The following is a 24,994-nucleotide window of genomic DNA, read 5'->3' on the forward strand; positions in this document are numbered from 1 at the left end:
GAATCTCAGCAAGAGTTCTGAATGATAGAATGCTACCATGTGTAGTTCCAGAGTCTGCCAGACTCTGCCTCTCAGCCTGATATTCCCAAGAGAAAACAAAATTAACGGGCTCCTTTGGGTATCTCTGAAGAGAATAGTTCCCTTTCCTCTATCCTTCATCCCTATATTTTAGACAATGAACAGGAACACACACATACATAAAAAATCACCTTCCCATGCATCTAAAGATGCCTTCATTTATGATAATCCTGCATCCAGAGGTAAGGTATGAGTAAGGTAGAGGGATAAAATTACAATTACTCATTTAATATTTATCTAATACTTTTTGAGCATATATTGTGCACAAACAGTGGAAGATAAGAAGGTGTTTACAACAGACTATCATGAAGGAGCTCTGTAGTTGAGATGATGATAATACTAGAGGCACCATAGACAGACGTCATTAAAATGACATGAAGTCAATTATTAATAAGGCCAGTTACTCACAAAGACACTGGATTTGGAGTTTAGAGGAAGAAGCAGCTTTGTTCTGGTACAGATGGGAAACTTCATGGAGGTAAAAATTGAGTTATGCTCTGAGGGATGTGTAAATGAAGTGGTTCTTGGGAGTTCTCAAAATTTATTCTACCTATGGAAACAGTTTGTATAGCATGTAATATAATACATTAATGTGAGGAGGGCATACCTGGTGAACCTGGCAGTAACAGGGAACATTTTGACCCCTGGGAGAAAGTTCACAATGTCTGAAGGTGCTATTGAGTTCTATGAGCAGAATTCAGCAAGGAGGGCTGAGGGGAGGAGAATGGTGGCTTCAGGCACAATATAACTACTGAAATGCTTCCTGATTCCTTCATTCTGGTGGTAAATGCACATGGTGGGAAGAGAGGACTATATGTTAAACAGAGTGGCCTAAGTAAACCTCGTAACATCTTTGGTTTATCATTGCTCTGAGACCCTGCAAAAAGCAGACCACAGCATAGGGAGAGTATATCCCTAGTGATAAAAGAAGGAAAGACCCAGGGGCTTGGAAAAGCGGGAGTGTGGAAGTGTGAATGAGTCTTAGGAGCTGAGATGAAATAACAGTGAGCAGTGGCCACAGGTCTAGGATCTTCTTGAGGTACTGGCTGGCAAAGGGAACCTTACAAATGAAGCTTCAGGTACCCAAAGGAGAAGGCAGCTGTGGAGTTAGTGAAATTTGCCTGTTAATATTACCTCCTTTGTATCTACAAGATAGTGAGTCCTGGAGACACTTGAGTAGTATATAAATTACTTTATCAGTATCTGTCCAACACACCCACACCACAATTCCAAATCCTTCCTCATCTCAGAGTAATTCTGGGATCATCTTAAGCATTTAGGTTTTTCCACATGTAGACTACAAAGAGTGCATAGCCATTTTCTTGGGCTTTCAGGCCTTGGGAATTTAGTCTGATACCCACCTGAGCCTATATGTGAGTCAGAGGATCTGAATTCTTTGTTCAACAACGTATGTGTCAAACACAGTGCTAGGTCCTGGACATGATCTCTGACTTCAAAGCTAGTCTACTAAAACAGCGAATAGGAAGTTGTGAAGCAATGTAGTTAAGTAAAGAAGAGGAATCTAATCCTGTCTCCCAGACACCAGAGAAATTTTTCTGGTACTGTCAGTAATTCAGCTAGTCTAGTCAGTCAGTTCTCTGGCCTCATCTATAATACCAGCTGTTGTGAGCAAGAGAGCATCCCCAAAAGGAAATCACACACATTTGTCTTTCCACAATGGTGCCAGCCTTATTGGGGGAGACCTCCCTAACAAACCAAGAGAGTTACACACAGGTTACATGCAGAAAGGGAGAGCTAGTGCAACAGAGCAAGCAGAGCAAGCATCAGGTGCAAAGTCCTGTTCACTGGTGGTGTCTATGGATGGAGAGGCAGGCATAGGTCTCAAGCCAGGCAGTGACAGAGGCACCATGTGTCTCGTGGAGCTAAAGTCCTATCAGGTTCCAAGCGTGACTCCTGGTACAGCCAGGCTCGAATATCAAATGGTGGAAACTCTGCTCTGGCTGGGTGTTTCAGTTGTTTGGAGCATCATCCCATAACCCAAAAAGATTGAAGATTCAACCCCACCCCCCCCACCCCCCACCCCGTCAGGGTGCATCCTGGAGGCAACCCATTGATGTTTCTCACGTTGATGTTCCTGTGTCTCCCTTCCTTTCTCTCTAAAATCAATAAACATACTCTGGTGAGGTTTTTTAAAACGTGGTGGAAGTTCTGAATTTTATAGCCCACAATGGGTAGCAGTCTTACTCAGATCAGTGTCCAGATGAAGTCCTTATCTGAGTGTTCAGACTTGGGATATTAGTATTTAAGGACCATCCTAAGGTCATTTCTGTTACACACCTCAGTTCTGAGCATCATGCCACTTGACACAACTGTCATGGCTGACAGTAATTCCAAACTGGATTCTTGAGAAGTATCGAAAAAGTCTGCTCTGCTCTTGCTCTATACACCAGCTATCAAATTTCAAAATTCTATTTACTACTGTTTTTTAATTACATCCAGAAAGGAATAAAGGAGGGGTAGGGATTGGCAAATATAAGAGAATATGTTTGGTTGCTAGAAACTACTGCTGGACTATTAAACACACCTGCTAGAAATTTCAGACTCTGTACTTCCGGCCTTTGGAGCAACAGTAGATATAGGAATTGGGGGGGGGGGGGGGGCGTAAAATCCATCTCGTGAGAAACTGCCCCAAACTGATCATTCAAAACAGTGTTCTGGAAATCTCCGCCTATCTGGCACCAAAACCCCTCTTCAATGCCTCGGTTCTTTCTGGAAACCAAAACTTGAACGAGTACGAATCGACCCAGCCCAGGAGGCTCCTCGTGCTGTCGTAGGGCGGGTTGGGCTTGTAGTCGCACAAAATTCCTCTTCGTACTCCACTTGTGTTTAATATTGCACTTTCTTATTCATCTCTGTGGGATTTCTGGCGTTTTAAGTGCGCTAAATTACTTCAGCCTGTGCCCACACCTGCCGTCTAGAACCAGCCGGACACTTGGTGCGGCCCTGGAAGCCCAAAGGGGCGGGACACGAAGCCGAGGCAAACAGTTGAGCACGGCTACTAGATGCTAACTCACTTCCGTATTGCTGCGGTCCGTCCCGCCTCCAACCGGAAGTGTTTTGGTTCCGGCGTCCCTGTCGCTCCGCCCCTTGGCCCTTGCCCTGGTGGGGGCAGGACTTCCTGTCTCGTGTGTCCAAAAACCTCTAAAGTGAGGCGGCGTTCGGCGGGCTGGAGTGTGAAGACCTGTGGCGGCGGATAAGTTCGTACCTAGTGCACGTGTATTCACGCACTCATTCTTGCAGTTATCCTTGCTGTTCTCCCAGGGCCTCTTCAAGAGGCCCGGGAGCACCGAGAACCTAGACTTGTCTTTGGTCGCAGGTTCGGAGAGGGCCATGGAGGTGCGGTCGCCGGCGCGAAGGAGGTTCCTCTGCGGGGCCCTGGGTCCTTTCCCCCGGGTCTTTGCTGCGGAAGCTGTTGCCGTCAGTTCTGTGGCCACCGGTTCGGAGGCCCTTGTGGAGGACCAGAAGCTGCCTTCCTACGTCCCAGAACCCCGTTACCTGGAGTCCGGATGGGACCGCCTCCGGGAGCTGTTTGTCAAAGAGTAAAAGAGTCCAGGGCCTCTGGGGAGGGGCTGCGAAGGAAGTGCCCTGCACCCTGGGTCATCCTGGGGCAAAGGACCACAGGGTGGTGCGGTTTATTTTTAAATGTGATTTGAGCTCCTAAGATATTTGTATTCCATGCTGGCATCCTGTCATCTCATTTGGTAGTTGTGTTGATGACAGGACGGCTTTCAAATGATAAGCTCACGAGTGAGAGGATTTAGGGATATTTAGGGACTATAGTCTTAGTGTGATACCCTTGGTTTTACAGATTAGAAGAATTGGACTGAACTATTTAGTGCTAGGATTGACTCTGGAACCCACATCTGCAGGATCCCACATCAGTATCCTTTTCGGATTTCACTTGATCCCAAACTTCTATATTTCATGACCAGTAGCCCCCCTACCCTTCAAAAAGTGGACGTTGGAGAGATAGGCAGAGAGTTGTAACATTTTAATTTTGCCAAATAAGGAATATATAAAAATAGCACCTACTGTCTCGTCATTTTAGAAAAGATATTAGCTAGGTTAACAAATGAGGATATTTCAGAATAAAAGATAATCCTTTGAATTGAATTAACTTTAATGAAAAACTCGTTCTTTGATTCATTTTATCAGTTACTGGTGAAAAGTTTCTCCTTTTATGAAGTACTCTACCATATTACTGTTACGAAATGGTTACATTGACTTTGAAGCTTTAGTATGTTGCTGAGGGGCATACAATTGAGGCAGGGGAGTTCGCTGAATTATATTTAATTTATTTAGATTTCATCTTTATTTTAAAGATGAGTTAGCCTTTCTCATTAGTCCTTCCAATATTTAGTTGAGATTCTTGCGAAAGATCCTATGCACTACTATATAACTGGAGAGGGTTATTTTGATAAGCTTTATAAAACACATAATGTTGGAGCTGAAAGAAATGTGAAAGATAATCTAGTATAACTCCATGCTCTCTTCCGTAATGGAGGAGAAAACCAACGTTCACAGAGATTGGGATTGACTGTAGGTCACTTAGCAGTGGCTGAGAGAGCCAGAACCACCATCGCACTGTTGTTACTTGGAGTCTAGGCCCTTTCAACCACTGTGCCCTGTTTCTTCTCCACTATCCGTTAGTGGTTTGGGCCAACCATGTTAATTTCTTAGAGCCTCTATTTCCATATTGGTAAAATGTGGATAAATATCACCTATGTCATGGGATTTTTCAGAACATGTAAAAGATATAAAGCATATACATCTGCTTGTTAAATCTTAAGCTGTTTTATATATTTTTTCTGAATTCCACCATAGGCCAATTAGTATGTACAGTATTCCCTCACTTATCACGGGTATTACATTCTAGCCTCCCCCCCACCCCCCCGCGATAGGTGAAAATCTGCGAAATAGGAACCTTACATTTATTTTAGTATTTATATATTTTTTAAGGCTTTATGAACCCTTCCCACACACTTATAAACCGTTTTCAGTGCCTTATTAACCTTTTCCACACATTTATAAACACTACTTATGTTCTTAAACATATTCTACACTCTTAAACCTACGTAACTAACAACATACGTATACAGTACTGCAAAATCCCGCGATATAGTGAAAAATCCGTGATAAATAATTATAATATTTTTAAAAATTCTGCGATACAGTGAGGCCGTGATAAGTGAACCACGATAAAATGGAGTTCAAATTATGGTTTTTCCTATTGACATAACAATTACAGTTATCTAAAAGATTTAGATTTCTCTCATAGATGCAGAAACTAAAGAGAGTGATTCTGATTTCAGAAATGTGGTTGTTGGCAATTAGAATTAGATAAACACTTGTATAGTTGTTGGAGAAGCAAGTTAGTAATTAAATAATTAACATTTAACAGTTTACTTACCTGGTAGGGTCATTATTTATAGTAACTTAACAACAAATGTAGCTATTCGTTAGAGCACTTTCTGGAGAACATCTTGGATAGACATCTGGAGGACATCTTAGCAATTCTATTTATGCTCTTGAGAATAATAAATTGAATTAAACCATTTTTTCTGTGTATTTAGGTTGGTCTATGTTGTCCACTGCATCATATGCTTTCTCATTCAGTGCCCCATCTGAGCATGACATAAAAATTGAAGTAGTCAAAAAGATAGGGTTTTCAATTTATTTTTTACAGCTAAGATTTCATTGTTGCATACATTGCCCTAAAATTCCATAAGTGTGTAATTTCCAAAAGTTAGCTTAAAATTCAAAAAGGGAAATATTGATCTCTACACCCAACTCAAATTCTTCCTGTTTCCAGAGGCTATAGTAGAGTTGTAATAGTCATTAAGTAAAAGCACCTTTTAAAAAACCCCTCTATTGAGGTATAATATGCATCTAGAAAAATATATAAGTATATTTACTTATCAATGGGTTTTCATAAACCCAACACCAAGAAACTTATCAGCATCTCTGAAGCTCACTTGTGTGCCTTCCCAGGAGTAACCAACCATTAACCTAATTTCTAATTGCATAGATTAGTTTGGGTTGAAATTTGAGTTACTTATAATATAATTGCATTATTTAATTAGAGGACTTAATGAAAAATGTGGTTATACTAGCATTGGGGATATTTCTTAAAACTGTTTTTTGGAGAGCAGTATACAAATACTAATCCCAAACAACATTGTGTTTTTGATGTTTTAGTGAACAGCAGAGAACTTCAAAAGAACTTGAGTATATTTATAGGGCAGCAGTTTCAGCAGGCGTCATTGGCTGGGCTTATGGGGGAATACCAGCTTTTATTCATGCTAAACAGCGCTACATTGAGCAGAGCCAAGCGGAAATTTATCATAACCGGCTTGATGCTGTGGTAGGTACTGGTGTTCTAAAAGTATTTAAGAGCACGTGAATTTAGCAATTCACTTTACACTTAATCATTCAGTTAGGTGGTAGTTGGGAGGGTTTAGGATGTCAAGAGTAAAGAAACAAAGTCTATCCTTAGTAACGATGGAAGTACTAATGCTAAAGTGCACATACATGGCCTATCAGGCCACTTTATATTTGGAAGAGATCACCACTATAGCTCTCCTGAAAAAGATTTCTAATCTGCTAAATTATCAAGACTCAGCTGTAGTATATTTATCCTATTCAAAAAGCCACAATGGAGTACACTAGCTCATATTAAAATAACATTTTTCACTTTACAGTTTATAGAGTGCTAACTCTTTTAGGTCTGTATATCAGTTCTGTTGTATTAGGAAGGTACAGCTCAGAGAGTTTTTGTTTTTTATTTTAAAGTTATGTCAGACGTAAAAGTTTAAAAAGTACAAAGAATTCCTATGTACCTTTCACCCAGATTATCCAAATATTAACATTTTACCACATTTGCCTTATTGTTTCTTTTCTCTGTATAATGCCAACTCTTTTTTGTGTGTGTGTGAAATACTTGAGAGTAAATTATAGACATGATCAATACTTCATTATTTCCTGAAAAGTGGGACATATTCTTATATAACTATGCAGATCAGAAAATTACACTGATAGAGTATATATTATCTATAGGCTTTATGTAAATTTTGCTAGTTGTCCCACTAATCTATTTGAAAAGTAAGTGAAAAAAATTTTCTGACCCAGGATCTAATATTGTACCAGATGTTGAATTTGCCTGTCGTGCCTCTAGTCTCCTTTAATCCCGAAGTTTCCCTGTCTTTCTTTGACTTTCTTGACTCGGACATTTTTGAAGATTATGGGCCATTTATTTGTAGAATTTCCCTTAATTTAGATTTGTTTGATTTTACTTAAAAATATGATTAGCAGAAATATCCTAAAATTGATGTTATACTGTTCTAAGTACATTATATCAGAAGTCCATTATACCTATTTTTCGCTTTACTGGTGAGTTTAGTCACTTGGTTAAGATGGTCTCTGCAAGGTTTTTTCCCCCATAAAGTTACTATTTTTTTTCCCTATGTCACCAATTTTCAAGGTATGCCACAGCACACTGGTGTACTACAAGAATTTTTAAAACATGCAATTCCTGACTATTTAATCAGGGCCACTGACCTCTTTTTCCTTAGATTGTCAAATTAAAAAAACACAGCAGCCAACACATTAGCTGTCCGGTATGAATGGATCAAAATTATACCTTTTTTTTTTTTTTTTTTTGTCATTTTGGCAAAAAATATATTTTTTGCTGTGCTGCAGGTGTTTAGTAATTAGTTTATATGTGCCATGAGATGAAAAAGGTTGAAAATCACTGCTCTAATGTTACCTTATGGATACTTATTAAATACTTTAAGACTATGCAAATATCCTATTTTTCATCAAATGTGTACCCTCTAGTTTTAGCATTCAATAATGATTCTTATGTGAAAACAGTTTTCACTGTGGTGGTTGCCAAATGGCCATTTTCTAATTCTATTACTCCATCTACACTTACTGGTTAGTGTTTTGCTGTCAGGAAGAGCTTTCACTTCACCTCTGTTTATATATCTTTCTATCTAATTTTTTCATTCTTGACTCATGGTTTCTTATTTTTATTCTGTAGGTTTATAAATCCATTATTATCATTTATTTTGATACTCAAATTGGCCTAGATATGGACAGTTGGAGTCCCTTCAAGATAGATTCTTTTGATACTTTCTCATCAATTTTTGAGCACACCTTTACTTTTTGGCACAGCAAGGTATTCCTGGCTCATCCTTTACTTTTCAAACTATGATGAACCATTTCACCACGGAACTCTAGTTTCTTTTAGTGGAAAATGGTATTTAAAAACCAAGATCTGGTGCTAGGTATGGTCATTGTTACTGGGGCGTCATGGCTTCTAGGCCCTAGACAGAAAGTGTTAGGAAGACTGTGTGTTTGTGTAAGATTTATATTTATATACATATTTCTACATACATCTGTATCTATTTGTATATCTACCTACTTACTAAAAGCCATGAGTTCATACTGATACCTTTCAGAGTGGTTTTCACTTGTCCAATATTACATAGTAGTTTAGAATCCAGTTAGGGATTTTCTCAGGTTCTTTAAAAACCCAGAATTGATCCCAACAATATTATATACCAGACCTGCTTTTTTGGTAGCCTAGTGACAATGGGCTGTGGAGACAGACAACCTACCCTCCATTTCTGACTTGATTCCTTATTGGCTGAGTGACCTTGGTTAGAAACTTCCTCTCTATGCTTTAGTTAAAACTAAAACACCTGCCTGAAGAAAATGTAAAGATTAAATGGGGTAAAATGTTAACACACTTTTTACCTAGAACATGATCAGTAAATATTTTTTTCCTTCCTCTGTTCCTTTCCTACATGTCTGTATTACTTTAATGCTTACCCTTTAATTTACCATTTACTCAGTTCTTTATTTTATGTTTTTCTTTTCCCCAAGATTTCTTGGAGGAAAAAAAGAAAAAAAGCATGTCTAATACTGATTTCATAGCTGGTGTGGTATTTGCTGTACAAATTCCCAGTGATACTTAACTGATGGATTACTTGGTTGACACTGGCAATTCTTAGTTTCTTTTCTATCTCCTGGTAGCGTAGTATACACATGGGACTTTTGCTTAAGCACCATATTTAAGATATGATACTTCTAGAGATTTTCTATTGTTTCTATCTGTTTAGTGTCCCTGACTAATCCATAGCTGACCCCAGTTTTAGAATAAGGAAAGTATCCATGTGGCTTGAAACCTCACAGCCTTTTTATTAACTTTAGCAATCTGCACATCGTGCTGCCACGCGAGGCTTCATCCGCTATGGCTGGCGCTGGAGTTGGAGAACAACAGTGTTTGTGACTATATTCAAGTAAGTTCTCTCTGAATTGTGACAAAGGGTCTTGGTATTCTTTTATCAGCACATCCTTTGAGCAAGTGGGATTATGAAAACTGAACACCCACATGAAAGTGATTTATAATACCTTTTTCTTGAGAACTGTTGCCTATCTATGTAAAAGATCAGTCCAGTTGTAGTTTTTGCATTCATGAATGAAGGTCTACCAACTAGTATCAAAGTAGATAAAAGGTTTTTAGGTAAGAGAAATTCTACAAACTCCTTTACATTTCTATTTTTAAGTGAGTATTTATTCCAGAAATTCGGTTTTTCTTTTGTTCATTCTTCCACAGGAGAAGGTTCACCTAGAAACCCATAGGCATATCAGCAATTTGAAAGACATTTAAGGCCTAGACTTGGACAAGGGATTGATACCATAGGCTCTTCTAAACTTAAATACATCTCTTTAGTGAAAGCTGCAGTCAAGAAGGTAAATGGGGTATACTTCAAATTTTATGTTTTCCTCTTCCTCCCTTCTTCCCAGCACAGTGAACACTGGTCTAAATGTATACCGAGATAAAAACGCCCTCAGCCACTTTGTCATTGCAGGAGGTAAGACATTTTGTTCTTATTTATGTTTTTCAGTCTCAAATGTGATTTGGGAAATATGTAAGGACTTGTAAGTCATAGCTACTGAATTCTGTGGTTAGCTTATTCAACATTCCTACAAAATATATGGAGACTGTGGTGCTTAGTCCTTGGTATACTTTGTGAACAAAACAGAAAATGTCCTTGCTTTCATGGAGTGTTACAGTCTAATGTGGATGGGAAAAACAGGTTATTATGATAGAAAATAGCAAATGGGCAGGGCAGTGGGATCTACTACAGACAGGGTGATCAGAGAAGGCCTGTCTGAAGAAGTGACATTTAAGCTGATGCCTGAAAATGGGAAGGAGCAAGCCGGCAAAGAAGAGTAGCCTAGGGAATATCAAAAGCGAAGGCTTCTAGGCAAGAAAGTTTTTCAAAAGCTGGATAGCATGACTGGAACATAGTGAATGAGTATAAGAGTGGCTTGAGATAAAATTGTTGAGGTAAAGTAGAAAAGCACCAGGTTTTCATGGTAAGAGTTTGAATTTTATTTTAAAGCTAAAATTATCTGGTAGATAATTAAAATGAACATTAAAAAAAAAAAAAAAAAGTACCGCCGTCCCTCGGTATCCATGGGGATTGGTTCCAAGACATCACATCCCTCAAGTCCCAACCCCTCCCATGGGTACCAAAATCCACAAATGCTCAACTTCCTTATATAAAACGGCATGGTGTTTGCATATAGGCTATGGCAGGGTATGCCTGCACATCCCGTCCTTCATGTGCATTCAGCATATGTGTGGGGCGTGGCAAACTCAACCTCATTTGCTTATAGGAATTTTCTGGAATTTTTTCCCAAAAATATTTTAAATCTGCAGTTGATTGAATCCACAGATGTGGAACCAGTGGATAAAGAGGGCTTACTGTATTGAAGTGTTATTTTCAGAAATGTAGATGAAGTTAATACACTCAAACACTAACTTATATACATTCTCTCACATACAAAAACTCACGTATACTGCACATAACGGGGTTTTTTTTAACTTTTTATTTGGAAATAATTTCAAAATTATAGAAAGTTGCAAAACTAAAAGTGATACAAGGAACACTATGATCAGTACCTTTTAATACAGAGATTCAACTGTTACTACTTTAGCCCATTAGCTCTATCACTTGTGCTGTATTTCGGGTGCATTCTCTTTTTTTCTATGTATATGTATGCATGGACAAACACAAATTTGAACTTAACATTCTAATGAAAAAGTTTTAAAATACAAGATATTAATAGCATTGGAGCAGCTAGAACTTGCCCTTTTTGAGGTTGTGAACATTTTTACATGTTCTGTAAGCTCAAATGCTTATATGCAAACCAAAATCTCTTGCTTTCTTCCCCCAACTTTCATACTTGGTCCTACTGTTATGTTCTTTGTTGTCTACCCTGTTAAATTCCAAAACTGGAAACCAAGTAACGATGTGGTTCTTCCCTTTATTTCCATTTTTCTAAATTCCTAGGCCTATAATTTATGTTCTTTAAATATATATGGACCTCTCTCTGACCTCCTCTTTCTTCGTACTGCTATTATCAGGTCTTCCCTGTTTTTACTCTTGATTCATTCCATCTCCTCTGTTTTCTTAGTTTTGAAATATGAATATGATTATAATACTTTTTCCTTGAAATTCTTCCGTAGTTTTCCAGCACTCTAATATTGATTCTTGATCTGGCCCCATGCACCACTCTTGCTCCAGTATTATGAATCTACTTGGATTTCCCAAACCCAGCGTATTCTTGCTTTACATGTATTGGTCCCTCCTCTTGATCCTACCTTCCCACTCCCACAACGAGTTTTCTTTAGCTTCTCCTTAACATATCTTTCAAGGTTCACTTTGTCTGTCAGCTTCAGCTTCTGTAGAGAGTCCTCCCCAGCTTCCATTTTCCTATCTTTAGGTTGGTTTAGGTGTCTTTCCCCTGTGTTGCCATAATTCACTATCACTATAAATAGTTTTATCAAAGCACTATATTATTGTTGTTTATATGTTTTGTTTCCCTACTATATGACTTACTTGAATTCAGAGAAAGTATTTTCCTTTTACATAACAATTGTTTGACATATAGTGAAGTAATAACAAATGTCTCATGATTGAATGTAAATATTAGTAAAATAAGAATAGAAAAATATACCTGGTATAGTGTATATTTTTATTTCAGACCAGCAACCCACATTGAACTTAATGGTGTAATACTAAAGTTACATCTTTGAAATCAGAATCAGGTCAAGGATGTCTTCTTTCACCATTGTTATTTGGCATTGGTCTGGACATTTATAAAAGTATATTTGACATTGAGAATGTTTGAATGAGGAGCCTGGCAAATCCTTTCCCCAAAAAGCAACTATAAAACTAGACAAAATTAACAAAAACATTTAAAGATGTTGGAAATTGACTGAGGGTACACAACAAATTGAGAAGCATTTATTCAAGAATTTCTAAAAACAATGGAAGTCAGTAGTGTTTCTGCCAGAGATTGCTCCCACCTCCTAACCCCTAACCTCATGATGAAGTTCTACAAGAGCAGGGCAGGCTGGGAGGATCAAAAATTCTGCTACTTGAGGTAGCTGACTTTATTTGAAACAGAGCACAAAATATTCCATACCTACAGGTGTGGCTGAAAACAGCTGCGAATAGGGAAGGACAATATTACAAAGCTAACTTGAGGTTTTGATACTCTTTGGGGCAAGCAATAGACTGGCAGATGAAGCAGAATTTTAATAGGGAACAACACTGCTAATGAGGGCTATATTAAGATTCTACTAATCCGTAGAACTCTGGAGAGTTGTGCACATGTATAAATATCCCGTGCATTCACAGGAGACACTGGTGAGAGCAAGCTACTTATTTTTGGTTAATTGTGAGGCCTTGTGAGCACAGAAAGTAAAAGTCAGAAGATATTTATAAATTGTCTGAACTTCGAATACATTCTTCAAGCCACAGGCAGATCCATTGACAAGAGACAGTAGCCATACTGGCTTCAGATGTTTAAGCATAACTTTGGAGCAAATGATTGGCTGACTGCTAAGTTCTTGTGATTCCTAGGAAGCCAGACATAAAAACAAAACCTGAGCAGAGACATCAGTGGCTTTACTCTGCAGGAAAAAAAAAAGACTCCATAGAATTGGTCCACACAAGTCATTCCGTAAACAAAGAACTACAGCCATGCTCATGAGTCGAAAGATAGTCCAAATCCAGAGTTGCTATAATTTATTACCTAAAATGTCCAGTTTTTAACAACAACAAAGTCACAAGACATGCAAAAATGTGATTAAAAAAAGCAATCATTGAAAATGTGTCTGACAGGGACTATTAGACATAGCAGACAAAAGACTTTAAGCCATTTTTAAAGAATTAAAGTGTGATGACAATGACTCGTCAAATAGAGAATATCAAAGACAAATTATTTAAAAATGAAAATTCTGGAGTTGATAAATACAATAATGGAAATTAAAATTTAGCTAGAGAGAAGGAGCTCAACAGCAGATTTGAGATGGCATAAGAGAATCAGTGAACTTGATGATAGAGCAATATGGATTGTCTTTAGTAAATGGTAGCATTTTAAAAAATGAAGAGAAAATAACAGCCTAAGAAATCTATGAGACAACATCAAGAATACCAATATATATGTGATGGGAATAGATGGAAAGGAAAGAAAAAAGCAGAAAAAGTATTAACAAATTGTGGCCATAAACTTCCCAAATTTGATAAGAACATTGATCTGTATATCCAAAAAGGTCAGCAAACTCCAAGAAGAATAAACATGAAGAAAGTCACACCTAGACACATAATAGTTACACTGTTGGAAGGCAAAGAGAAAATCTTGAAAGCAGCATGAAAAAAAAATCTCATACAAGGAACACCCAATAAGATTAACAGCTGACTTCTCATGAGAATGGTGAAACCAGAGGCAGTAGAATGACAAAGTGCTGAAAACAATAAGATGTCTATATCTTATAGATGTGTATAAGAATTCTACATCTAGCAAACAAACCTATAATATTGAAGGCAAAAATGAAGACATTGTCAGATAAAGAATTTGTTGATAGCAGACCTACCTTACATAAATAACAAAGGAAGTTATTCAGCCTGAAAGGAAGTGATGCCAGATGATAACTGTGATCAACATGAAGAATTAAAAGCAGCGATAAAGATAGTTATTTAGTTATTAAAGGCAGCATAAAAATTAATTTTCTTCTCTGATCTAAAATCTTAGTTACATAAAATAATAAAATTGAAGTGCTGGGCATATAACACTTAAAGATATATATGGCATTAATAGCAAAGAAGATAGGGAAGAAATGTAGATTTATTTGGACATAGAAATAGTAACTTGACTCAACAGGAAGAAATGAAAAGTGTTAGAAATGGTAATTATGTAAGTTAATATAAAAGACTTTGTAAAATAGTTCTCTTTACTGTTTTTCCCCTTAAAAAATACATACGGTTATGTAAAATAATGATAATATTGTCTATATATAGATCTATCTATATATATATCTCTCACAGTGATGGGAGAAAATTGGAGCTATATTGAAACAATTTTACTGGAATTAACTTCTTTCTGATCTGAAGTAGATTGTGATAAATTGAGACGCATTGTATAATCCCTAAAGCAAGTAGTAAGAAAGTAACTTCTAAAAATAGTAAGAAGGTCAAAAACAAATTAAATACGATATATAGAAATAGAAAATGGCAGACCTAAATCCAGCCATATCAGTAACAACATTAAACATAAATCAATTAAACACTTCCATCAATAACCAGAGATTGTCCAAATGTATTTTTAAAAATCCAACTATATACATTCTACAGGAGACATAATTTAGGCTAAAGAAACAAATAAGTTGAAAGCAGAAAGATGGAGAAAGATATACTATGAAAAAAAGCTGGAGTGACTATACTAATATCAGACGAAATATACTTTAAAGACAGAATGCCAGAGATGGAAGGATATTTTATAATCTTAAAAGGGTGAGTCCATCAAGAAGATATAACACTTATAAACATGTATACATTTAACAACGGAGCTCCAAAATACATGAAGCAAACACTTTGAATTGAAAGGACAAATAGACAACTCAGTAATAGAAAAGATTTCTTATATAGTTTCTCCCCTCCCACATATACATAGCTTCTTCCATTATCAACATTCCTTACTAGAGTGGTACACTACACTTATTACAGTTGAAGAACCTACTTTGACACATCATTATCACCCAAAGTCCATAGTTTACCATAGGGTTCACTCCTGGTGCTATATATTCTGTGGGTTTGGACAAATGTATAATGACATATATCCATTATTATGTATCACAGAGTGTTTTTACTACACTGAAAATCTGTGCTCCATGTATTCATCACCCCCACCCCAACCTGCCCCTGCAACCACTGATCTTTTTACTAAGTCTATAGTTAAGCCTTTTTAAGAATGTTATATACAGTTAGAATCACCAAGCATGTGGCTTTCTGATTGGCCTCTTTCACTTAATATGCATTTGAGGTTCCTCCATGTCTTTTTATGATATGAGTTCATAGCTCATTTCTTTTTCATGCCGAATAATATTCTATTGTCGGGATGCACAGTTCATTTATCAGTCATCTAGTAAAGAACATCTTGGTTGATTTCAAGTTTTGACAATTATGAACAAAGCTGCTATAAACGTGTGTGCAGGTTTTTGTTGGACATAAGTTTTGAACTCTTTTGGGTAAATACTAAGGAGTGTGATTGTTATATCATATGGTAAGAGTATGTTTGTTTTTATAAGAAACTGCCAAACTATCTTCCAATGTTACTACCATTTTGCATTTCCACCAGAAATGAATGAGAGTTTTTGTCATTCCACTCGCTCACCAGCATTTGGTGTTAGTGTTGCAGATTTTGGCTATTAGGTTTTTTAAAAAATATTTTGTTTGTAAAAGAAGACTAGCGAAAAAGATAAAATGTCTTACTGTCTCTGGATAATGTAATTAAAGGTGATATTTGTTCTTGTTAATTAAAAATTTTAGAAAATGTAAGAAATGAGAATATAGTACTTAAATAATAAATATAAACTTCAGATACTTTTTTTAAATGTTAGCATTTGAGATTACATTAATTGTGTTGTGCTTAGTTAAAAGAGAAAAATGAATTGACCGTTATGGATATACAATCCCAGTGGGAAGTAATCTCTGAGCACTGGCCACCACGTGGCATTCATTGTAAGCCAGATGCTGCCTACTTTCAGGCCTACCTGAGAGGTGTAGTGTAGCAGTACAGAAGGGGAAAGGCATAAGCTGCTGATGTTTGTGTTGTTTATTTGGGGAAAGCTTTCCTTGAAGAAGAAAAAAATGAAAGAGGTGGAAGGGAAGAAATTACAGATTTTTAAGGGGAGGGAGGCAAAAATGAAGTAGAATGAGAAGAGGTTAGATCTATAGAATAAGGAATCAGTTTTGTAAAAGGAACATTTCTTCCTTTGACCCTGCAGAACAGAAGAGGATCTAGCTGTATTGGCATTTTAGACTCAGGAAGTCTTGGTTATGAATGTTGGGCTCAGAAGGCTTACTTAGGTTTTTATGCTCTTTTTGTAGAGGGAAAACTTAAAAGTGGAATTCTGATGCTTAAAAGATGACTTAATATTGCTGTTTTTCTGTGTTTGTTTTAAAATAGCTGTCACAGGAAGTCTTTTTAGAATAAATTTAGGCCTGCATGGCCTGGTAGCTGGTGGCATAATTGGAGCCTTGCTAGGGTAAGTGTTAACATGGTTTGATTCTAAATTAACACAACTTTCATTAATGCCCTACCTGTTTCATATCTCATTCATTTCTAAAGAACAAATTTAATACTAAGAGCCTATAAAAGATCTCAGGTCACATATTGGTAGTAGCTTTGACTGTCCAATTCTAATTCTACCTCAGTTGTTCATTTACTTCCAGTTTTCACTGGGTAAAAACTCTTTAAATATTATTAACACCTGACACTATTTGTAGTTTGAACAAAAGTACTGATGAGGAACACAAAAAAGGAATAAGAAAGTTAAACACATTCTATTTTTTAAAAGTTTTGGTTTTGTTTGTTTAGTTTAATAAATTTTTTAAAAAATTTCTTCTCTAACTTTTTACTTAAAAAACTTCTGAACCTACAGAAAAATACATTGAATGAATTAGTACATTGGACACCCATTTACACTTCAGTTAGAATCACCAATTGTCAACATTTTGCCATATTTGTTTTCTGTCTCTGAATGTGGGTGGGATATATGTATGTTTCTTTTTCCTTTTTGGTTAAACCATTTGACACCTCATCATTCTGTACCCTGAAATTACATGAGTGTGTATCTTCCAGGATAAGGACATTGTCCAGTGATATCACAGTATAATTATCACAATTAATAATTAAGCATCGACTCAATAAAACTATTTTAGATAGGGTTTATATTCAAAATTCTTTAATTATTACAATAACATGTGGGCAGAAAAAATTGTTTAAAGCTCAGGACCCAACTGTATATTGCAGTTAGTAATTGTGTCTCTTTAGTAATTGTGTTCTAGATTTCTTTAATCTAGAACAGTTCCATTCATTGTACCATAGTTCTGTAGGTCAGAAGTCTGGGTTGGCTTGAATGGGTTCTCTACTCAAGGTTTCACAAGGCCAAATTCAAGTGTTGACCAGGCAGACTCTCAGCTGGAGGCTCTGGGGAACAGCCTTTTCCTAAACCACTCAGGTTGTTGACAAAATCCTTGTTGCAGTGGGACTGACGTCCCTGTTTCCTAGCTGGATGTCATCCAGGCATCACCCTTGTTTCTAGGGGCATTCACATTTCACCTCAATATTCCTCTGTGTTCAAACCAGCAACCAGCATCTTGAATCCTTTCATACATCAGATCTCTCTGACTTCCACTCTACCACTAGCCAGAGAAAACTGCTTTGAGAGGGCTCACCCAGGTAATCTCGTTTTTGATTGACTCAAATTCAGCTGATTAATAACCTTAATTACATATGTAAAATCAATTTGTCATGTAACACAATATAATCACAGGCATAGTATCTCATCATATTCACAGCTGAGGTACAATGGCAGGGAAATTTGGGGAGCATTTTCAAATTCTGCATACAAATTTCTTCTCTGCAGTGGTATCTTTTTCCCATTGTGATTAATTAGTAATCTGTGAGGTAAAAGTCTGTGAATAGTTTGCTTTCCAGCTATCTACTAGTGACTTTTTTCATGATCTGTTGTTGATACATGCTATAATCAGTTATTACAAAGGCAAAACGTTGATTTGCTATTCTATCATTTCTTCTGTTCTTATTAGTGGGCATTCACCTGAATAGATGGTTTCTCCCTTTCCACTCCATCTACCCACTTCCTTTTCCCATCCCCTTTTCAGGAAGTAACACTATAGATTTATGGATCCTTTTTATTTTTTTAATTAAAATTTTTTAAAATTTAGTATGTCTTTAATTTATTGCTGACACTATTTTTTGTTGTATTGTTACTATGTCAGGTTGGTTTTTTGGGGGGGGAATAAAGTTCCCATCCTAACCATTTTTAATCATACAGTTCAGAGGTGTTAAGTGTATTTACATTGTTGTGCAACATCTCTAGAACTTTTTCATCTAGCAGAACTTGAACTTACTACCCATTAAAGAATCGTTTTCCCCTGCCTTTTCCTCAGCACTTGGCAACTACCTTTCTATTTTCTGTTTCTAAGGTTTTGACCATTTAGATACTTTATATGAGTGGAATCACGTATATCCTTTGTAACTAGCTTATTTTTCTTAACATACTGTCCCTGAGGTATGTTATCCATGTTGTAGCATGTGACAGGATCTCCTTTTTTAAGGCTGAATAACATTTCATTGTATTAACATTTTCATAATTCATCTGTCAGTGGACATTTCCACTTAGCAAAAATAATTTTTTAAGTAAGCTTACTTCAGTTGTAGCCAGAAGAAATTAAAGTTATATCAGAGCCAAAAAACTCCTTTTCTTTGAGAACACAGGAACGAAACCCTCTTCCTCATTGTAATAATTGTAATGTAAATCAGTTTCTTAATAGGTAGCCATTGACATTTGTGGATTAGACCTTTGTGCTGGACTTTGGAATTTTAGGATGTTTTGGTCACCCCAACCCCAAAAACCAGTAGCATTATTCCCCAACCAAAAATGCCCACCCCTGAGGGTATCTGGAACCATTCCTGGTATTCATTTTTTTTCTGAGAAACCTTCAGTATAAAACTGCTTACTAGAACTTGTCATAAATATATATTTTTCAGGTTAATTTTTGATTAAAAAATAGCCAATTTATAGACCTGTTGTTTTTATATCACTTACTTTTAGGAAGTTACAGTGATTGTTTCCTCTATTGTTCAGACCAGGAAGGAAATTGCCTTGATCTTTTTTTCTTTGTTCAACAAGGACACTAAATGTCAAATATTCCTGTACTTGTCAGTGAACAAGCAGCTCAGTTGGTGGTATTCATGTCTTAGCAGAGACGCGCACATCCTGTCTGGTCTGTTGGCATGATTTTCCTAAGTTTCCCCTCTGCTTCTTTCTTAGCACTCCTGTAGGAAGCCTGCTGATGGCACTTCAGCAGTACTATGGTGAGACAATTCAGGAAAGAAAACAGAAGGATCGAAGAGCACTTCATGAGTTGAAACTGAAAGAGTGGTAAGGAACATGCTAAAACTAGGGTATCTGACTCTTTCCTAGCAGCAGACCTTCGATACTATAACCAAACCCAGATTCAGCTGCCTGTCAGAACAAAAACCAAACTCTTGAGACAGGTATTGGTGAAAAAGAAAAGTGATTTATTCAAGTGCTAGCATCTCGAGAAGATGGGCGGACTCCTGTCCTCAAAAATCCATCTTAACATCTCTGATCAAGTCATCGAATCTTACAGGGAGCTGGTGGGATTCAGGAGGGGGAAAATTCCTGGGGCAAGCATAGACCTGCCGTTTCTTTTGGAAGTAAGAGGAGGGGGCACTGAAAGGGGAATGGGGCAGCTTTTCTCTCTATTTGCAGTAGCATTCCTCCCTCCCCCTGACATGCAGCGTATCTCACAAATGCAATGAGAACTGAAGCACAGGGTTGATTAAATACTTTGATTATTAGCTGGGAGATACTAAATTATGGTTACAACTTAATATTTTAGTGCAGGCAGAAGTTTTTACGAGGAGAGAGGAGAGGGTCCAAAGGACAAAGAGATCAGTGGGAGGGTTGTAGACCTGCAGGCAATGAATGTCCTTGTTGGTCCCCATGTGGAACTTTATGGTCAGTGTCCTTGAATCAGTGGGACTCCAAGGTCAGACTGCTTCTTAGATTTACACAGGAACTGAACCTCTTGATTCTAGTAAAGTATACTTAGAAAAAAACTTTTTACATGTAAACTCTAGCTTTGAGAGAAAAATCAGGTGAGAGTAACAAGCTGGGTTTAATATTTACTAAAATTAGTATAAGTAGGTTTTTATAAGTGTAGTGTATTCATTCTGCATTACAATACTGCTGTTCTCTAAACCCAGGTACTCAAAACTGCCATTCATTTCAAAGAAGAGTTTATTTTTACTGAGTGCTTCAACTTGCAATTTTAATTTTAATTTTTTTTAATTACGGAGAATGAAAAAATGAAAGATACCAATTTTATTTTAAATCTGATGAGCATCTTTCCTTAGGTACATTTATTTTGAAAAGTTAAAATATAAATTTCATTTGGTTGCATATTTTTCCTTTTCCTATGTTTTCAGCTGCATAAGGAAATTACCTAAAGAAAAAACACAGCAGTGAGTGAGCTTTACTTGGCTTTATTTAAAAGGTGGTGTCCTGGTTTATACAAACATCTATAAGCAATGTAGAACAGATTCTACTTGCCCTGGCCAGTGTGACTCAGTTGGTTGGAGCATCGACTATAACCAAAAGGTTGCGCGTTCAGTTCCGGGGTAGGGCATTTAGCTAGGTTGCAGGTCGATCCCCGTTCTGGGCACCCCAGGCACATATTGAGGTGACCAATTAATGTTTCTCCCTCATATGGATTTTTCTCTTCTTTCCTCTCTCTCTAAAAGCAGTGAAAAAAAATGTATTGGGTGAGGATTAAAAAAAAGGTTCTACTTCTTGCTGTGGATGCGGAGGAATGAGATAGATATAGTGGCTGGATACGGACTGGATGCCACTGAGGAGGGTGAAAACTCACCTGCTCCAAGTAGTCATTTCCTGCAGACCAGTCGTCAGACTGATATCATACTTCATGCTAATTCTTTGTAAGGTAGATTTAACAGGTTGCCATCTAGTGCAAATGATTCTTGTAGTTCAGCTTCCTGGGTACCTAAGATGACATTTGCTGCAGCTGCTACATTAAAGTTGAATAGAGCAGTCTTCTTTCTCCAACTTTTTACTCGAAACTTCCACTTGTGCTAAACAAACACACAAACTTGGAAATTCTTAATATCTATAGGTCTATTATCCAAGGACTTAGGTGCTGTAGGAGAAAAAGCATTGATTTTTGGAGCCAATGAAACCTTGAAAACAAGACTTTAAATCCTAGCTAGGCTATTCATTACTATTGACCTTAGATATTTTTCTTAACTTTAAACCCTCAGTTTTCTCAGGCATTCTAAGGGCAGAATCACACCACAGTGTTCAATATATATTTTTTTTGTTCCTTTCTCTTCTCCATACTAAGAGGGTAGATGGGATATGCAGTTCTGTAGGTTCTAGAGTAAAGCACTTAAAATTCTGTAACCAGCATAAAATTTAATATTAGGGAGAATTAAAAGCATGAAAGCATTACCTTCTTTCTGGTTCTTCGGTATCATAAGAGACTTATTTTTCAAGGGGGAAACTTTGAGAAAGGAGTTGGAAGGATAAGGAAAGTATATTGGCTGTTTGAATCTGATACAGGAAGTATGGAAGAATTAGCATCTGGAAAAATATTAACAAATAATAAATTTATTTCAATTTTTTAAAAAAAGGAGACCAGAAAAATAAAATTAGAGAGGTTGATCAGTTATTTAGTGATGAAAAATTGGTGAAAACAAAAATAATTATCATAATGAAAGAATAGTTTGGCAAAGGAAATAGTATCAAAGTATGAATATATATATACATATATGGTCTGTTCAGAAGGTATCCAGCCATGTAATATGAAAAATAGAGGCATGTTTTGAAGAAGATACAAGAACACATCGTACATAGGACAGTGATGCCTCAATCCCCTTCCAAATAGGCACCTTGGGACCTCACACAGTTCTCCCAGTTGCCATCAGCTGCCCCGTCATATTTTCCTGAGTCTCATCGATGGTCTAAAGTCTCTTCCCTTTCAAAGGTTATTTTAATTTTGGGAAAAGCCAGAACTCAACCATGCCAAATCTGGACTGTAGGGGGGCTGAGTCAGCTGGGTGATTTGATGTTTTGCCAAAAAAGACTGCACGAGATGCGATGCATGAGTGGGCGTGTTTTCTTGATGCAGCTGCCAGTCACCAGTTGCCCATAGCTGCAGCCTTCTGAATCATCCGAACAGTTTCTGCAAAGGAACGTTCAAACTTAATGCAAAATTTAAGCAGATTCATTGCTCTACTTGCTCAATCATTTTGAATGCAATGGCCACACAGGACACATGCTCACTGAACAGCATTCACTGCCCCGTTGACTAGTACACATTGAAGTCATTGTTCACACATGCACTTTCCAGTCCACCCTCCTTGGCTGCCAGGTTACATTGATGTTGTGCAAACTGTTCTCATTACATTAACAATGGCTGGACTTTTTCTGGATAATTTATACATATCATATATATATATATATATATATATAAATGATATTTCTGAGGAGCATTAATTCAATAAATAGCTAATAAACTTCTGCCTTTCTGCTTCTTTAGGGAAATCAGACAAAGTGAGAATCTAAAAAATTGCCCTAGTTAGCAGAAAATGTAAAAAACTGGCTATAGAGATATAGAAAAAGAAATCAAATCTGGTTTTGAAGAGTTGAGAAAGAAGTCATAGGTGACTCTGATAATCACTTAAAGAAAGTAACACTTCATTTAGGAAAAGAACTGATCTGTTATTTGGAAATTAGATTTTAATTCCTCATATATACACACCTATAATGATGTCCCATCTGATATTTCTATACCAAGATTACCATTGTTATAGCTTCTCTGCAGTTTCTACAAGGTATGGCAACAGAGTTTAACAGAGTAGCAGGGGATTCATGTCCCCCTGACCATGAAGGCAAGAGGACAGCCAGGTTGCAAGGCTTACACCTTAGCTCAGGGTGCTTCAGCTCCTACATCACCCCTGTGACAACTCTGCTGCCACAGTTGTAATATCCATTTTGGTAATATGAGAATTCTAGTTGTCTTGTGAATGGAACAGGTTAGGAAAGAGAAGAAAGTCACTGTATTTAAAGTGCAAGGAGCAGTGTTTGCTCGTAAGTTGCGGGGAGAATAAGATAAATGCTATCTTTAAAAAAATCTCTACCAACTAAAATGTAATAGGACTTGATATATCCTTTTCATTCTTGGATTACAGGAAAGCCAGACTACAGTTGACTGAGCTCCTCCCTGAAGAAATTGAAAGTAGCCTTCAGAAAAACCAATCCAAGGATGATGCTGAGAAAATTGAAGCACTACTGAATCTTCCTAGAAACCCCTCAACAGATAAACAAGACAAGGACTGAAACTGTTCTGGACTTGAAACTCATTGGAGAGTTGAAAGGAGCTATTTTGCCATGTCCACTGAATGCCAGTGGTCGGGCTACTCCTTGGGCAGCCTGATGACAGACATAAGCATTAGCGTCTATAGTGGCAGTGCTTGCTTTTACCTGTTTTTTAAACCAAAAATTGGGCCATTGTACTCTCACTTTACTTATTCTTAAATTTAAATACATACACATATTTATATTGCTCTATCTATATATTTAACATACCTGTATCAATCGATCAATATATATTTCTTTTTCCTGAATTTTATAACAGTCAACCAAAAATTTCCCGAAGATTAGCATGGAATCCTACAGGTTATATATGTATTGTAGACCTTTAAAAGGGTACTATAGGAATCACTAGGAGGAGGAGAGAAAAGAACCAGGTAAGGCAAATGGTCTGTGAAACCCTGGTGCCCTTGGGTCCTAGTAACAGTATGGACCTAAATATGTAGTAATGTTTGGTTTTAATAAATATAAAAAATGATTTCTGTCATTTGAAATAAAAGATAAAATTCACAAAAAGGAAGTAGATAAGCATTATTAAAGAAACAGTCTGACTTTTTTCCTCTGTCAGTATTGCTGACAAAGTATTTATTCTGAATTATGAGTTACTTGATACAGATATAATAGACACACAGTCTCTATACTCCAGGAGCTTGCTGCCTCAGAAGGAAGCTATCCTGCGGATTGTAACTTTTACTAAATGAGGGGGGAAATGACTGAATTAACTATCAAAGGGGGAAAAAAACCTGCTAGAGCTTTATTTTGGTGTTAGACCTCATAGTTCCTACTTTGGAAATACTGTTCACAGGAACAAGGTTTGTGAAGCATTAAGTGTGGTGGCTAAAACAATTAGCTCTGGAAGAAGACCACGGGCTTGGAATCTCAGCCATGCGGCTTGATAGCCTTGAGATTGTAGCAAAACCATTGTACTTTATTTTTAAAAATTTTATACCTGCCCTGGCTGGTGTGGCTCAGTGGATTGAGTGCTGGCCTGCAAACCAAAGGGTCGCTGGTTCGATTCCCAGTCTGGGCACAGGCCAGGGTTGCGGGCCAGGTTTCCAGTTGGAGCGCGTTGAGAGGTGACCACACATTGATGTTTGTCTCCCTCGCTAAAAATAAAATCTTTAAAAACATTTTTTTATAAATGTATTAGGGTGACATTGGTTAATAGAATCACATAGGTTTCAAGTGTACATTTCTACAATACTAGATCTGTATATTGCACCACCTAAAGTCAAACCATCTTCTGTCGCCATATATTTGTTCCCCTCCACACCCCCACACTCCCATATCCACTTCTCTGGTAACGAC

General features: G+C 37.2%; 2 protein-coding genes across 3 annotated transcripts in view; one reads left to right on the plus strand and one right to left on the minus strand.

Moving 5' to 3' along the window:
• Positions 1–3,195: 3,195 nt before the first annotated feature.
• TIMMDC1 (translocase of inner mitochondrial membrane domain containing 1) lies at positions 3,196–24,206 on the plus strand. Of its 2 annotated transcripts, none has more exons than XM_090276963.1 (8): positions 3,196–3,315; positions 3,416–3,638; positions 6,298–6,463; positions 9,316–9,404; positions 9,913–9,980; positions 16,651–16,729; positions 19,541–19,651; positions 23,506–24,206. In XM_090276963.1, the coding sequence occupies exons 2-8, from the start codon at positions 3,430–3,432 to the stop codon at positions 23,651–23,653; spliced, it is 870 nt and encodes a 289-aa protein (XP_090133089.1). In that variant the 5' UTR covers positions 3,196–3,315; positions 3,416–3,429; the 3' UTR covers positions 23,654–24,206. The 2 variants fall into 2 exon arrangements, with proteins under 2 accessions (XP_090133089.1, XP_090133080.1); XM_090276954.1 differs by having other exon boundaries at positions 3,196–3,296.
• Positions 22,070–24,994, minus strand: part of CD80 (CD80 molecule) — a 78,007-nt gene continuing 75,082 nt past the window's right edge. Inside the window, exon 7 of the mRNA XM_090276934.1 lies at positions 22,070–22,496. The gene's annotated coding sequence lies outside the window, so the exon portion shown is untranslated. The remainder of the gene's footprint in view (positions 22,497–24,994) is intronic.

Source organism: Furipterus horrens, unplaced genomic scaffold (genome assembly GCF_987537825.1).
Source record: "Furipterus horrens unplaced genomic scaffold, mFurHor1.1.pri manual_scaffold_1, whole genome shotgun sequence".
In the NCBI taxonomy this organism is placed as follows: Eukaryota; Metazoa; Chordata; class Mammalia; order Chiroptera; family Furipteridae; genus Furipterus; species Furipterus horrens.